We start from the raw sequence: 15,840 nt of genomic DNA, 5'->3' as shown, positions 1-15,840 counted from the left end.
AAGTGAATAAACTATGAAATGCATCAGATATTTATATTAATAAAAAAAACCTGAACATATAAGCAACACTTCTGGACAAAAATACTGTGCGTGATACTGTTTTCATGTTTAAATAAAAATGTATTCACACAAACATGAAGAATTAGTATAGTGATAGGCTGAAACTGTGAACCCCCAGTTTTTGTTCAGACAAAACACCTACTGAAATTCTTATTCTGTCTTCCTGGATGTCAATTGGAGTTTTACTGACCATGTGTTGCACTAAAGTTATCATCAGTCAGCATAGATCAGAGATCTTTTGCAAGTATGCACATATTTTGTTATCCGTCTGTAAACAGATTATGTTGTCACATGTTTACACAGACATTTGGCCACCAGAAATTATGGCATATAAAGGAACTAATTATTCTCTGTGCTAGAACTGAGTTTGGCACAGAACTAAGTGGTAGTGGGAAGAGGCAAAAGTGCCTTTATTCCATGTCTGTGTCTCCCTTATTCTGGACTGAGGCTGTTTTGGCCTCACTCAGGCATATGTTAGAGCAACTTGAGGTGTCACCCTAGCTTACATTTGGCAGTCCATGGCCCCATGAGGCCATTGCAGCAGCCAGAAATAGCTGGAATTCAGAGCATTCTAGCTGTGCTCCTGAGAATGCCAGTCTGGGAGACTTCAATATCCGAGGAATATGGTAAGGGCTGCAATGGTGAGGTGAATTGGTCTCAGTGAGTCTAAATGGCACAGCACATTACCAATATCAATCAGCACATATGTCTGCACTTGGAATCTAGCTTTCCCCATGACATCTGTGGATAAAAATATACTGTATTATGAGGTCTAATGTCCACCCCAAATCCATGTAGTATATATACACACAGTAAGTTAACATGAGGTTATGAGCTTGTTGGTCTGTTGTTGGGTGGAGCTGTCTCAATGTGTATCTCTCTTCCCCACTTCAGAGTGGCACCTGCCTGGAGCAAGGAAAGGACAAATTTGACATAACCCAGAGTGCATTTAGTAGAAAATAGAGGCAGAACAGTCTCAGCTAAGGATATGCAGTTGTAGTCTCCACCAGAGACCAGGCTGAACAGGAGACTTTCAGTCATCTGGGCACATTTCAAGATTCATCTCTTTCTGTTGTCAGTTTACTAGCAAGTAGGCCATGTTCATCCCACCTCAATTCCATGGAAATCTCATTTCCTTTTATTATTCCAGAATATTTGTATATATGACAGTCATTTTTAAACTCACTGTTTTCTCTACAGTTATATTTTACTATATTATTTTACCATGAAATAAATCTTTCTTGCTTCCCTTTTTCCATTACAAAATGTACAATGTTCCATGTACTGTAACAGCTCTCTCTCTCTCTCCCTTCAAAGCAGCCTATCTTGGGGCCATATATCCCCATCCTCAGAAAGCATATATCAGGCAAAGAAGTATTTCAGTAACTGGACAATGCTAAATTCTAGATTGTAAAAGGTAATTAGGCACAGCTGTGCTTTTAGAAAGAGATCCATCAAGTGATGGAATATTCACCACATTTCTTTGTAAGTTTTTTCAGTTGTTAATTATCCTCACTGTTAGAAATGTGTGCCTTACTTTCCATTTGAATTTGTTTAGCTTAAACTTCCAGCCACAGCCAGTAGATCTTGTTATGCTTTTGTCTGCTACATTAAAGAGTCCTCTGTTAATAGATATCTTCTCCCTATGTAGGTACTTACAGAGTATGAAAAGTCACCTCTTAACCTTGACTTTAACAAGCTAAATGGATTGAGTTCCATAAGTCTCTCACTATAAGGCATGTTTTCCAGTCCTCAAATCATTCTTGTAGCTCTTCTCTGTGCCCTCTCCAATTTCTCAACATCCTGGTTGAAGTGTGGACACCAGACCTTGACAACAGTATTCCAGTAATGAATACAATGGAAGTAATGCCACCTCCTTACTCCTACTCAATATACCCACTTATGCATCCCAGGAACACAGTAGCTCTTTTGGCCACGTTACATTCAGAGTTTACATACATTTGACTTCTAAATGACCCACTATGACTCCTAAATCTTTTTCTGAGTGACAGCATTCCTGGGTGTGTTTGTTTGCAACCAGTTTACCAAGCAATCCAGATCACTATGTATAAGTGACTTGCCTTCTTTATTTACCAATCTTTGTATCATCTTCAAACTCTATAAGCAATGATTTAGTATTTTCTTCTATATCATTGATTAAAAAAAAACCATTAAATGGTGTTAAGAACCAAGTGACCAAGAACCAATCCCTGTGGGACCGCACTTGAAACAACCCTAGTGATGATTTGATTAAGTTTCTTTATTCACAGTTACTTTTTGAGATCCTGTCAATGATGTCATCATGTGATCCCAGAGTATGTCCTATTATTCTCAATGGTTAATCTGATCCCAAAAAAGCAGTATTAATTTACATGGCATTTTATAATGTAAGTTAAGGTGAGTTTGTGACCCACACTTGCTGTACTTGCAGCCAACCAGTGCCTGACCTGGTTGGCTGATCCTCTACCCATAGTAAAAGAGTTCCTTATTGTGTGTAATGCCTGAGAAAGAGCTGAGAGTTACCAGATGGATATGACTTCAGACCTTTCCCTTGTGTTCTGCCCCTTCATCCCAGGTTTACAGGACTGTGTCACATCTATAACCTTCCCTCAGAATGCAGTCTACCTTAGAGTTTGACCCACTCTCAAATATGTTCCTTCAAAATGCAATGCTCTGCTGCTGTTGAAGTTGTCCATTGCCATTTATTATTCTATTTCTGTGTACTAAAGCAGGTATGTTTTAACGCTCTTGCAAAACACAGCAGAAGCTCCTGACTCAAGTCAGTGCCTTTGTATCTGGCAACAATCTGCTGCAAGAATCTATGGGCACTGAAGAATCTGATACAGCTCACTCACTGGTGGGTTTTGGGTAAATGTACAAGAGAAGGAAGAAAAAGATTTAAAAAAAGATTAGATAAAAAGACCTATATGTATCATAAGATTGTTAGTGGAGATTGGTCAGTTGTTGGGTTAAATGTAAGAGATCACAGCAATGTGGTGTTTACAGGCCATTTGTGCTTTATTCAGCCATAATTATTCTCTGTGGTATGCTTGACTGTGATTTCCTCTCTATTGTCAAATTAGAGACAATTTTATTTCCTTAACTTCTACATATTCTTTTTAACCGCAGATGATAGGAAACTAAACAATCTGAGTAGCAAATATGCAAAACACTATAATATTTCCTCTGCATTCATTTTGTAAAAAGGCCAATTAGTTATTAATAAACTGCATGGTTGTAACTTCAAATATTTAACTTTTTTTTAGCCCTGTCAGGTTCTAAACCTCTAATAAATCATTCCCTGTGTATATGAACTGCAAAGGAAATGCACTGTAAAGTAATTGTTTACTTGGCTAGCTGACTAACAGAGGGCAAAATAGAATTTTTGCCTGAGTAAAGGTTGCAGGATCATGCCTACAGAGGGAATTGATTTAATTGCCCCTTCTTCAATTATTTATGGCAGAAGATGAGAATAAAGGCAAAAAATATATGAATTGATACATTTTAAAATGCAGTTACACTAGGGTAAACACCTGTGAAATGGAAATCAGGTGGATTTGCCCAGAGCTCCATGGGCCTGCCAGAATTTTAAAAATAATACCTGTTTACAAGCCTTTTAAAATTACAGAATAGTGCCACAGCTCACTCATGAACCTGACTTCTATAAAAGTGTAAGAGACACACCACCAAAGTGAAAGAATTGGGAAAATTAAGGCCTTCTTGGAAACTGGAGCTATCATTCCAGATGGCAGCACCACGTATAGCTGCAATATTTACCTCAACACAGCTGCATCTGTTGAGGATCCTATGTCAAGAATTTAGAAAGACATAATGAATGAAGTTCTGATCCCGCAAATATTTACTCACATGCTTAGCTTTATTCACATGAGCACTCCCATTTAAGTCAGAGGGATTGTTCACATATGTTAAGCACATATGTAAATATTTGCAGAATTGAGGCTTAAGAAACAGCAGCAGACTTTGTCCTGGAGGCTTTAAGCGGAATTAAAAAAGAAACATGGAAACTACTGTAGTTCATCCAGGAGAGATGCAAAAGAAAATACTAGCAAATGATCATAATGTATGAGACTGCCTGTAAGAACACAAATATTACACAATATAAAGTGGTTAATATTTAGTGTAAAATGAGAATTTATGGATTTTAAGCATGCTGAGAGTTCTGAACAAGGAGATAAGATTGTTTTGATGGTGTTTTTAGGTGGTGTTTTTTAATTACTGGTTGTCAGGATCAAGGGAACATCTTTTCTGCGACACCACTTCATATCCGGAACTTGAAGTTTGTGAATCTTTGAATTTGAGGAAACTGATTTACACAGAAACATAGGATGGATTTTAATATTTTCCTAAATTATAATCCTATGCACTTCACCACAGATTCACAGAATTCTAGACACTAAATACTGAAAGGACCAGTTAGATTATCCAATTCCTCTCCCTGCCAATGCAGGATTATTCTCTGCAGTAATTTTTCTAGTGTTTTGTTCCCTCTCATTTTAAAGTGGGGCTTCCACCCTTCCCCTTGGTATACCCAAGAATCTCTCACTGCTAGGAGGTTTTCCCTTGATATTTAGCCTGAATTTGCCCTTTCTTAATGTATCACACTAAATAATTCATCCCCCCCACCTTGGGTGTTCACACCCTTTAGATATTTGTGGGCTATTATGTCTACTCACAGTAATTACTTAGCCAAACTATACATATATAGCGCTTGAAATCTTTCCTCAGAAGCCTCTTGATCATTTCTCTTGCTCATTTCTGAGTGGCCTTCAAATTTATTAATATTTTTCTAATGGAGGATTTAAGAGGGGAGTTTATCAAAGGCACAAAGGGCAGAGAGGCATATAGGCCCAGATCCTGAAAGGTATTTAGGCACCTAACTCCCATTGACATCAACAGCCTAAATACCTTTCAGAATCTAGGCCCTAGTGCCTTTGTGCCTGTGAAGATCTCTCTGCCAGTGCCCAGACCTGAATACAATAGCTCAGGTCACAGGAGAGTTGTGCAAAGAAGGGTTAGTACCTCTCTGCTATGATACTTTCACTTATTCAACCCAAAATTACATTGAACTTTTATTTTGCAGCCATAACACATTACAAACTCAAATCAATTTGCTGTCCACTATACACACAGGTCTCAATCTGCATGACTGTTGCACAAATTTCTCCCTTCTATCAGCGTTTCAAGTTATTTTCAGAAAATGTATTAACTTGCCATTGTCCATGCACAAATTCATTTTATTATTTTCTGCCTTTTTTTCCTAAAGTCTCTGGATCCCTTGGTATTATTTCTCTTTCCTTATTGGTCTACTCCTATTAACATAGTGTCATTGGTGAATATCATTAATGTGGTGTTTAGTCACTCTACCAGAGCATTAATAAAGGTAATAAATAACACTACTCCTTCCCTGGGTGATTCAGTTATACTTCAGTTTAAAATCAATTTTTTCTACCTTTAGGTTCCTCTAAAAATAAGAGGAAATTGTGGCCCCTTTGAAGTCAATTGCAAAACTCTGATTGACTTCAGTGGGGCCAGGAGTGCAATGATCAAATCTACAGATGACTTTTGCTGCCCAGCATTTCTCTCTGAGCCTGAGGACTGAAACAACTGACATACAGATGGCTAATTGTCAAACTGACAGTGTCACTTGTTCTTGAGGGCTTGAACAACAGCAGCCAGTTATTTTCAGAGCAAATCTTAATATTGACATTTCAAAAACCCATCTAAAGTTAAAAAAACCACATGGGTGCTCTGTGTTTGAAAGATGTTAAAACCTTTAGTGGCTCATTCCAAAGAGCAAGAGTGATTTGATTTGCTGTAGCATATATATCTGTTATAAGAGCTCTGTTCTTACATGCAGGGCTGATGATACTCAAAGGTCCATTATACCAACCTAATCTCTTTAATTCATCTAGTCATCAGTATCTTAAATGCTAACATTAATTTTGAATTAATTTCTGATGTGTCAGACATTTTGAATGAGCAAAACAGGTACTGTTTCTCTAGTAACAGTTTTAATAACCTAGTGATGTTATTTATTATTATTATTAGCCCAAATTATTGCAACATCTTGTAACACATGACAGGTATTTAAAGTACCGTTAAAAAATTACTACAACAATGTCATTGTGGGCTCTATGGCACTGTTAATTTCCATATCAAATATACTCTGTGTATAAGTAAAAAGATGAGGCTGTTTTTTTCCCCTAATAGCCAGTCTTGCAAAGTCATCCTGTCCTCTGACAGCTAATCTGAGTTCTCTCCTCCATGCACATTATCATCAATTATAAAAGGTGCTACAAACCAGATTAGACCCTCCTTGACACCTCTGAAACCTCATTGACTTTGATAGAGTTTGCACAGGTGTAACTGAATGGAACTTTAATTTCAGTTCTGAACAATGCCTGATGATGCACAGGAGGGAACAGACTCCATCTCATTCACTCTGAACTGTGTTGGCTCTGCTGGCTAACAGGAGTAAAAGGCAGCAAAAACTTATTATTCACTAAATATTCATATGTGACTCTAAAGGCATACCAAAAGATCACATTTATTGCTATTTTACAAAGGTTCCATAGGGGGAAAACAGGGGATCCTAAAAGGATAAATTAATATATATGCAGATTGCTGCATCTATAATAATCAATATTACATACCCCAAAAATCAGCAACATCTATTTATAAGCTTTGATTAAAAACCCCAAAGACTGCTTACCAGAAAGAACACCTTTTCTTCCACTGCGAGGATGAAGCAGTGAAAGTACTTTAACTTCCATTTAACTCTTCAGTGTCTAGAAATCATGTCTCTGTTTTTGGTTCATCCTGTGGAGCAATCTCTGAAGATGGTAGTTTGTGTCACTACCACAACTGGCAGCAGTGCTAGTGAGGAAAAATACTATTAGTGCTAGGCAGAAAAGGAGCCACAAATGGATTTGGTTTTAGGATAATGCCAATTAAAAAACCCTTAGAATTCTAAAAGTATTATTATTTTCTTTGTATTTATTTTAATGACTTCTAATGTACCCATTACCACTGCCTCTGGACAGATCATACACAAAACAATATACAGTTTAGAATTGCCCCCAATGAGTAGAAATTTTAACCTTCCCCTAATTAATTATTACCCACAAGAAAATAAATCAGAAAAATAGTGTGATGGCAGTATGGATGCCTTGTCTTAATTTAGGCCTCAGTCCTTCACTCACTTACACATGTGAGTAACTTTATTACTATGAATAGTTTCATAGATTTCAATGCAACTGTCCATGATAGTTAAGTTAACCAAATGCATAAGTGCTTTCAGGATTGGGACCTTAGACTCAGCCATTAAAGGCTTGGCTGAAAGGATGCACCTTGCACTGCAATTTGAAGACCAATGGCTTCTACATGTAGAATACTGAGGGTCTCTTCAGGGCTCTGAGCAGTCTCTCTCTTCAGTTGGTACAGCTATAAGAATGTTGCTCCTTGTTTTTCCATCAGCTTTTCCCTTTTAGGATTATTTACTTTTTCCTCCTTTTTGTTCACACCAAAGGCTGACATTGTCTGAGCACTGGGACCAGTTTTGGTTCAAGTTTAGTTAACGTTATATATGACATTTTAAATAGGTATTCAGATGTATAGATTTTTTTTTATTTCAAAGCACTTTTAAGTTATATTTTAAAAATAGTCCCCAGTTGTGGCTATGCTTTTTTTCTCTTCTAATTTTAAATCGTGAGGTCATCCTGAGTTGTGTAAATATTTTTCATTACAAGCTACATGCATAAAGATCTTCCTTTATTTAGTCATCCTGAAGTGGAAAAGTATTAGATTCCCAAAGAAGTTAGTCCTCCTATTGAAAGACAGATAAATTATGTAATTCCACTTCTTCCATAAACTGTTATTTAGCAGATGAGCTATTTTTGAACAGTGTATTTACAGTGTGGAGATTTCTGCAGGTGATCACCCTTTCTTCCCCTCACATACTGCTCTACAGATCCAATAGCCAGGTGTGGCCTATCAATGTTAACCCCCACACAGCTGTCACCCAAGACTATAAACTCTATTCCATTCATAATTAAGCAGGATCACATGTCCAGTAGTGACGCCAGGATTTTGTGCAAAAAACGGAAAGCAGTAGCTAAAGATGTGCTAATCTGCTGGAGGAGACAGTGACTGATATTTTTCTCTCAATGTCTGGAAGTGCCACCTGTGTGTGTGTCAAGCTGTCATCTAGCTGCATTTAGGACTGCAGTGGGTCTGGTCCTGCTGCAGTTCCCAGGGCACTTTTTAATTTCCCATGTTTTTATATGTGACTCCAGATTCCATTCCAGATTTTCATTGGCAAGAAATTTTTTTTACCAGGAACATAGACATGAACCACGCAGCTTTTTCCTGGCCTGTTAGAACTCTCCTGGGAGAGAGCAATCTAATGACTGTAGCCCCCCCGCACCGAGCCCATACCTGCCCCCTAGCGGTCGGGTACGGCGTATCTCCGCGGGCATTGGAACCCTTTGTCTTGAATCATCTCTGTCTGACAGTCACAGCTGCGATCAAGTTTTTAATTTATACAATTTGTAATGCACTCATTTTAATAAAACACAGGTGGCTTAAGGTTGCTTCCTCCCTCTCCAAAGCCTCCTTCGGCTGCCTGAATAGAAATATCAAATGAATCAGCGGGGATATGAACTCGTCTGTACAATTGTGGTCCAAGTGTATCACATTAGTAACCCTCATTTTCACAAAGCTTGGTATTTAAACCTTCCGCCGATGTGCCAGGGAGCAACAGCACCTTTTTGGAAATCCATCCTAAATAGGGATGATAGTCACGCCGCCCCATTAGTCTCTGATGCGGTTCTCGGCGGTTGAATGGGACTGGACATTCTCTTATTTGATGTTAGTATTGAGAAATGTCTTGTTTGAGAGCCCTGAGAACAGGCGTTGTTGATCTCATGTATCTACTCTCTCTACAAAAGTGTAAGTGAGCTAATGTCTCCCAGGTGTTGCGAGGGTAGAATTTTTACTCACTCCTTCCATTAGTTTAGGTCCAGATTCTCTGTAGTGGGGGAGAGACGAAGCCAATAGCTATTCATTAGTTGTATTAAAATGGATGGGTTACAAATTACACGAGTTAAGAAGCTTGTTTGTAGTTGTACTTGCTAGACCTGAATAGGAGTAAACAGGTTAGTCGGGGTCATTGACCTCGGAACAAATCCAGCTCAGTTTATACACACGAGTCCTGTTGAGTTCAGTGAGACTATTTCTGTCAGTAAGGTCACCGCTATTTGGCAAGGATCCCCTCACAATCACCCTTACTGTCATTTTTTGTATGTTGAGAAAAGATCATTATCGATAATCCTCACTGCGAGGCATTCTGCCTGCACATCTCCCGACTCATACCGCGCGCTTTGCTGACAGGTTCACTTCCTTTGGGCTGCATCCTGCAGCTCTTGTGCCCAGGCGAAACCGCCTGTTGAAGTCCGATGGAGTTTTGCAGGAGCCCGGATCTGCATCGTTAGAACCACGGACAAAAACACCGTGTCAAAGGAAGGAATTTGTCAAACATCATGGATGTCTAGTAACTCTACTTAATTGTCACCTGTGCCTCTCTCCTTGTTTCCTGCCTGCCTAGTCACAGCCCTTTTATGACTGCTGTATCATATCTGATGAGTTAAAGGCTGGCAACATCAATTCACTTTGGAATAAGAACCCATGACAACCCCCGAATACAAGTTATTTGACAGCCAGCCAGACACTATAGTTTTCTTTGAGAAACAACTACAAGAGGGAAGAGTATTAGATATACTAGAGATCACTCTAGTAGTATAATCCCTTTCACTTGCCTTGGCACAGTTTGTCTGCACCCGATCAACATCTCATCTAAACTCTTACAATTCCACCCCTGCTCCTGGTACCAATATTCTTGTTGAATCAAATGGAGCTTCCACTCAGAAATGAATCTTCTAAGTAATTCTCAGTCTGGTTATTTCTTCTTCTACTCTGTATTTCTCATCTCCTTTACCCTGAGTATTGGTCGGGGGGGGGGAATCTTTTCTAAGATACATCAGAAAATCGTGTCCATATCAATGTAAGGGTCACCCCCTACCTTCACTGAAGTCAGTGGCAGCTGGCCCTAAACGCGTCCAGCTTTCTTTCTGTTATGTGCCAAAATAGCTGCAATCAACTATACAAAATATGAGATGGGTTGCTTTAAAAACAGTCCAGATTTAACAAGAAAAAGAAAAGAAAAATCTAGACTAAGTGAACTAATTCTGAAAAGAGCACATTTGTACATCAAAGGCGACTTTTAGTGTATTTAAAAGAGCAATTATAGGGCTTTCAATAGCCGGCAGTAAATTTAAACATTTTGGGAATCGCTTAATTTATAACTAATGTAGCTACAGAAATATTGAAATTTGTTCCCATGTAAAATCTAAGGGAAGCTATCAAAGAACTAGAAGGTGTCTATTTCTTGTAATTGTTTATACTGAATTCCTGCCCGGCATGTCCGCGATGAAAAACTTTTCCTGTGTCGTTCCCACATCTGATTTCCAAACTGGGATACAGATCTGTGCTTCATTCGCAGTTTGTTTGTTTTTTTTCTTCGCTGCTCTAAGAGTTATTTTGATTCTGGAAATTAAAGTAAAAACCCCCCTCTGGATCGGATGGAACCATTCCAGTGGAATTTAAAGTGGACAGATACTGCCACACTGTGTTTTAGGAAAGCTAGATGCAGTTACAGCCTAGACCACGGAGATTGCAACAGGTTTGCCTTTCCCAGCCGAAGCTGCGAACAGATCGATATCACCAAAGAAGGCGGAAGCAATTGGTTTAGGTACCAGGCATCCTTCTCTAAAGCAAAGACTTGGACTGCAATCTGGATATCTGGGAACCCGACAAACCCTATGAGCAGATCCCTTCGGTACAAATTTAAAAACGAACGACTCAGAAGGGTTCAGGCTTATCTGGTGAGAAAACTATAACCAGTGAACCCGAGCCTGTACCCATTGAAATCAATGGCATAATGCCAATTAACTTCAATGGAATCAGGATCGGATCTAGTTCCCCCGCCCCTACCTTCACAGCTTCATTTGCTTTCTCCTTTCTTTCCACCCTTCTCACAGCATCGCTATAGAAGAGAAGGAGCAGGATTTCAGGTCAGTGTAGAACACCTTCAAGACTTCTGTTTTTTCATTAGCGCGGAAGTATAAGGGAAGGCGCATATGGGAGGCTAAGGCTGAGAAAAAAGTAGAAACTTCAGAAGAAACTTTCCAACTAGACGAAATAAACAGACCAAGTGGAAGTGGATGAAGAATTTCTCCATGAAACAGCAAACTTACTTTTCACAGAATTCCCTTTTTATGCTTAGCAGAACACAGCACCAGAAACGTTTATGTGTTTGTGTATGTTTGGGAGGTTCCTAATACATAAAACTGTTATGAACACAAATCTCTGGGAGGAAAATGCCCATCTGGGATGACAACAAGTGAAACATCCTAAACAGCAGCGCCAGCAGAAGCAAATCAATAGCTCGGTTTTAATTAAACATTGGTGTACTGTACAGCAGGGCAGACAGACAACTGTAACAATCATTCACAAGCCAACTGGGATTCATCGGTCAAAGAAACAAAATGTGACTTTTGAGAGGTTTGCTTCATAACTTCCCTCTTTTCTGTTGGAAGTTTTTTTTCCAGTAAAGTGCTTTTCCTGTGATTTTTAAAAAATCTTTCTGTTTTATACTTCTCATTCAGCAGTTCTTAGTTTTCAAACTCAGCTGAAATACACACCAAGCAACACACATAAAATAGCTATATCTGTGAGTTGTTAAAAGGTGATGTGAAAAGCTTAACTCACAAGTAGCAGGGATTTTTTTTATTTTGAGAAGAAAACTGAGAGACGTTACAAGTTCACAGGCAATGCTACGTTCCACGCATTTGTTTAATTAAAGAGTCCTCTATAAAATGTTTCCTTCCCCACGGTTAAATATTCATTCACTGCAAACTGTAAAGAATATACAGCAACAAGGTGGATGAGGTAATGTCTTTTATTGGTCAACTTCTGTTGATGAAGAGACAAGCTTTCGAGCTACACGGACCTCTACCGCAAGTCCTGAAGACTTGTGTAGCTCAAAAGCGTGTTTGTTTCACCAACGGAAGTTGGTTCAGTAAAAGATATTACCCCACCCACCTTCTCTCTGATATCCTGGGACCAATATGCTGCAACAACACTGCAAACAAGAATATAGAGTCATGACTACTTACCCATATTTAAAAGAGCCCTTTGCTGTTAATGCAGCAGCAGTTTAAATTCCTACTAATAATTTCTCTATTGTTTTGCAAAATTTACTTTTGCAATCGAGAGCCTCCCACTTTAATCCCTTGTTGCTTGCCTTTGTCAACGGTAATTGCTTTGGTGTCCCTTTCAGAGCAAGATCAGTCTCGCTATCCAGCAGAGAAACACAAACAAGTTTCCCTTTGAGATATTTTTAAAATCAGATTTTAATGGCAATTGTATCCAACTCTTTATCTTGTTAAGGAAATAAAAGTTTCTAAAAATAATTTCCTTTTACACTAACTACTCGAGAATCCCTTATTTTGCAGATTCTCATCTCGAATTTTAGCACTGTTTTTTTATATCCCGTCTGCAGAAATATTATTCCGTTTAAAACATATAACGCTGAAGAGTAACCGATTCCACTCTGACTGCTGAGCTCTGATGTATCTGGATTTTAGACCCACTCCGATGCACTGCCCTGTTCAGAAATGGACCAGGGTCTAGCTCTGCAGCCACTGTGACTTTTCACATCACCTTTTCATCACTTTGTCAGTTTTATAATAGTTAACAACAATAGAAGCTCTTACCTGAAACCTGGCTCTCAATAATCTGATTGTACAATATATAAACACAGACACCAGATAGGTTATATTAATCAAACCATTTAAGAGCCCATTTCTCAGATACATCCCTTGCCCCTACAAATGCACCCTTTGTGGCTAGGTGTCTCTCTCTCTCTCTCTGCCCGTGCCCTTTAGGAATGTACTAGGACAGAGAGTAAGGCGCTCTTGCCCTCGGAGGGGGTTGGCGGAGTCTGCTCAAGGAGGGAAGAAGACGCTGGCGAAGTGGAAGGGCAGATCTGCGAAGAGTTGACTGTGAGAGCGGGGATGGCAGACACAGGTGGCAGCGCCGGGGTGGGTTTGATGGGCACAGGAACCGCTGGCATAGTCTGGCCGGGTGGGTGGCAGAGAGCCTTCATGGGCACCCCAAATGGTCCATACTCGTGAGACACGGGCATGCCGGCCATCGAGTCCATCACCCCCACGTGAGGCCACACGGAGCTGACCATGTTGCTGAGCTGGCTGGACACCGGGTACCCGAGATGGTGCATCACTGAGGCCAAGGGCAGCCCGCTGGCCTGGATCACCCCCTTGTAATCTCTCCCGATGATGTTCTCGATGGCGAAGGGGTGTTTGAAGCCCGACGACGGGCTGCTCCCATTGAGGCCGTAGGGCTGGAAGTGCGGCAGCCTCCCGACGGCGGCGGCGGCGGCGGCAGCCACGGCCGCCTCCGAGGTGCCCAGGCCCTGCATCTTGCCCGGGTGCTGCGGGTGGAAGTAGTGCACCACGTGCGGCGGGGGCGCGGGGCCCTTGGGCACCCCGCCGGGCAGCGGCGGCTCGGGGCGCAGCACCTTGAAGCGCTTGCGGCGCCGCAGGAAGCTGCCGTTCTCGAACATGTCGCCGCAGTCCGGGTGCAGCGCCCAGAAGCTGCCCTTGCCCGGCTGGTCGGGCCGGCGCGGGATCTTGATGAAGCAGTCGTTGAAGGAGAGGTTGTGGCGCAGGGAGTTCTGCCAGCGCTGCGTGTGCTCCCGGTAGTAGGGGAACCGCTCCATGATGAACTTGTAGATGTCGCTCAGCGGCAGCATCTTCTCGGCCGAGTGCTGGATGGCCATGGCCGTCAGCGAGATGTAGGAGTAGGGCGGCTTCTGGTCGCTGTAGGAGCTCTTCCCCGGCCTCGGCATCGCCGCCCCGGGTGCCCGCGGATCCGGACCCCACGCTCCCTAACGCCCGCCGATCGCCCCGCGCCTCCTCTGGCTCCCGCCGGCCGACACGCGCCTCTCCGGGCTATCGCGCCCCCCGGCTCCACCTCCCGCTAATCGCTGCCTCGCGGCCCCGCCGCATCCCGCGGCGGGTCCCGCCGCGAACTCCGCACGGGCCGCGCGCTGCTCCCGCTAACCCGCGCGCACCTGGCGAGACGCGGGGGGGGAGTCCCGGGGGGAGAACGAGCGTCTCTCACATGCTCCGCACCCCACTTTCCCCCTCCCCCCGCCCAATAGCCTGCCCGAAACGTGCCGCTCTCTAAGCCGCCCCGGGGGCTATTTCGCGGGGAGAGCCTCGCGCAAACGGCGCGGGAATCGCTGCTTGTCTCTGTTGATGCCCCAACCTTTCGCCTTCCCCGCACAGCAGCCGCTGCTGCCGCCGCCGCCTCTTGGGAGCCGGAAAGTTTCCCGGCTTCGCACTCTGCGGCCTCCCGCGCGCGCAGACTTTGTTTGCGGGAGTTGCTGCGGGGGCTTTTTCTGGCGCGCTTCGGGCGACGCACGGTCCTTGCCTCCTTCCGCGCGCACCTGCCCTGGGCCCCGGCAAGCAGGGGAAACGGCGCCGTGTCCCATGAAAGCTGGGCCGAGCTGCCGCTGCGGCGGTGGTGCCGCCGGTGCGGGTGCCGGTGCCCTGCTGGAGGCGGGGAGGGATGGAGCTGTCCTCGGGCAGGCGGAGCGAGGAGGCGGCGGCTGCGGCTGCGGCTGTGGCTGTGCCGCGCTCTCCAGCGCGGTTTTGTAACGATCCCGGGGATGCGGAGACCCCCGCCGCTCGCCTTATTATCACATGACAGTTGCTCAGGGACTTAGCGACTCCTGCGAGAGGGGCAAGAAGCCGCTGCTCGGCGGCCGCTTTCACTCAAAGTCCGCAGCGGGACAGGGCGGGGCCAACTGCACTTGCGGCGCTTCTGTGAGGCTTTAAAGCGCCCTGTGAGGTCCAGCGCCTCTTTCAAAGCACAGCGTGGGGGGGCAGCTTGCGCAGGAAAGGCGTCGCCTCCCGTCTCCCCAATCCGCCCGCTCCGCAAGCCATTCCGCCGCTCCCATGTCCGCTGGGCCAGCATTGCAGCCAAGCCTCGGCGGTGAGGAGCCGCCAGGGTCACTCCCCGCACCAAGGTTTCAAGTGAAGAGGGGGCAGAGCCTTGCAATTTAAGCACGTGACGCCAAGAATCCGACGGACATTAACATTAGCCGTCACCTGAACTAAACATCATGCTCTCGGAAATTAGGGAACTCTGGACCACTTTGAAAGTAATTCTAAACAGCGATGCAATGTGAAGGAACAAAAACAGAAGTAAAAATCCTATATCCTCCCCCTCCCCCAATGATCACAAGTAATATTTTATGGCCGTGATAAGTCTTGGGGGGCATTTAAAGAAAAAACAAGCAGCTTCCAACTCCTATGTGATTCTGAGGCCAAGTGTTTACGGTTTTTTGAGACGTTAATCAGTAGAAATCAAGTTCGAGTGTAACAATTTATAGGCGCCCTCCAAAATGTATTTGGCAAGAGCTATGTATTGGAACATCGGATGGAAAAAAACGGCTCACGTTAACGCTAGAGCTGAAGAAAAAACCCGAAGAGTTTAGTTAGATAATATGGAAGGTGCTCGCATTGTTTCGTCTGGCTTTTATTTCTAAATAAGTAGGGTGAATATACTCTAATGGACACCCCCCAAAACATAAAACACACACTTACCAAGGCC

The 15,840-nt window shown here is 43.0% G+C and overlaps 1 protein-coding gene and 1 long non-coding RNA gene across 2 annotated transcripts; both read right to left on the bottom strand.

Moving 5' to 3' along the window:
* Nucleotides 1–221: 221 nt before the first annotated feature.
* LOC123373290 lies at nucleotides 222–8,585 on the bottom strand. The gene is made up of 3 exons (XR_006580644.1): nucleotides 8,518–8,585; nucleotides 6,794–6,957; nucleotides 222–966 (listed from the first exon to the last, which is right to left on the bottom strand). It is a non-coding gene; the product is annotated as an uncharacterized LOC123373290 (long non-coding RNA).
* A 3,010-nt stretch (nucleotides 8,586–11,595) lies between these two features.
* Nucleotides 11,596–14,068, bottom strand: FOXB2 (forkhead box B2). Its single transcript, XM_045021838.1, has one exon. It carries the CDS (start codon nucleotides 14,066–14,068, stop codon nucleotides 13,082–13,084), a length of 987 nt encoding a protein of 328 aa, XP_044877773.1. The 3' UTR covers nucleotides 11,596–13,081.
* Between the last annotated feature and the right edge of the window lie 1,772 nt (nucleotides 14,069–15,840).

This window comes from Mauremys mutica, chromosome 6, assembly GCF_020497125.1.
Source record: "Mauremys mutica isolate MM-2020 ecotype Southern chromosome 6, ASM2049712v1, whole genome shotgun sequence".
Lineage (NCBI taxonomy): Eukaryota > Metazoa > Chordata > Testudines > Geoemydidae > Mauremys > Mauremys mutica.
This window is presented reverse-complemented; position numbering and strand designations above follow the sequence as displayed.

Bases quoted from the DNA above. Each gene is read 5' to 3' on its own strand.
- FOXB2 (XM_045021838.1), bottom strand. From the start codon at position 14,068: ATGCCGAGGCCGGGGAAGAGCTCCTACAGCGACCAGAAGCCGCCCTAC.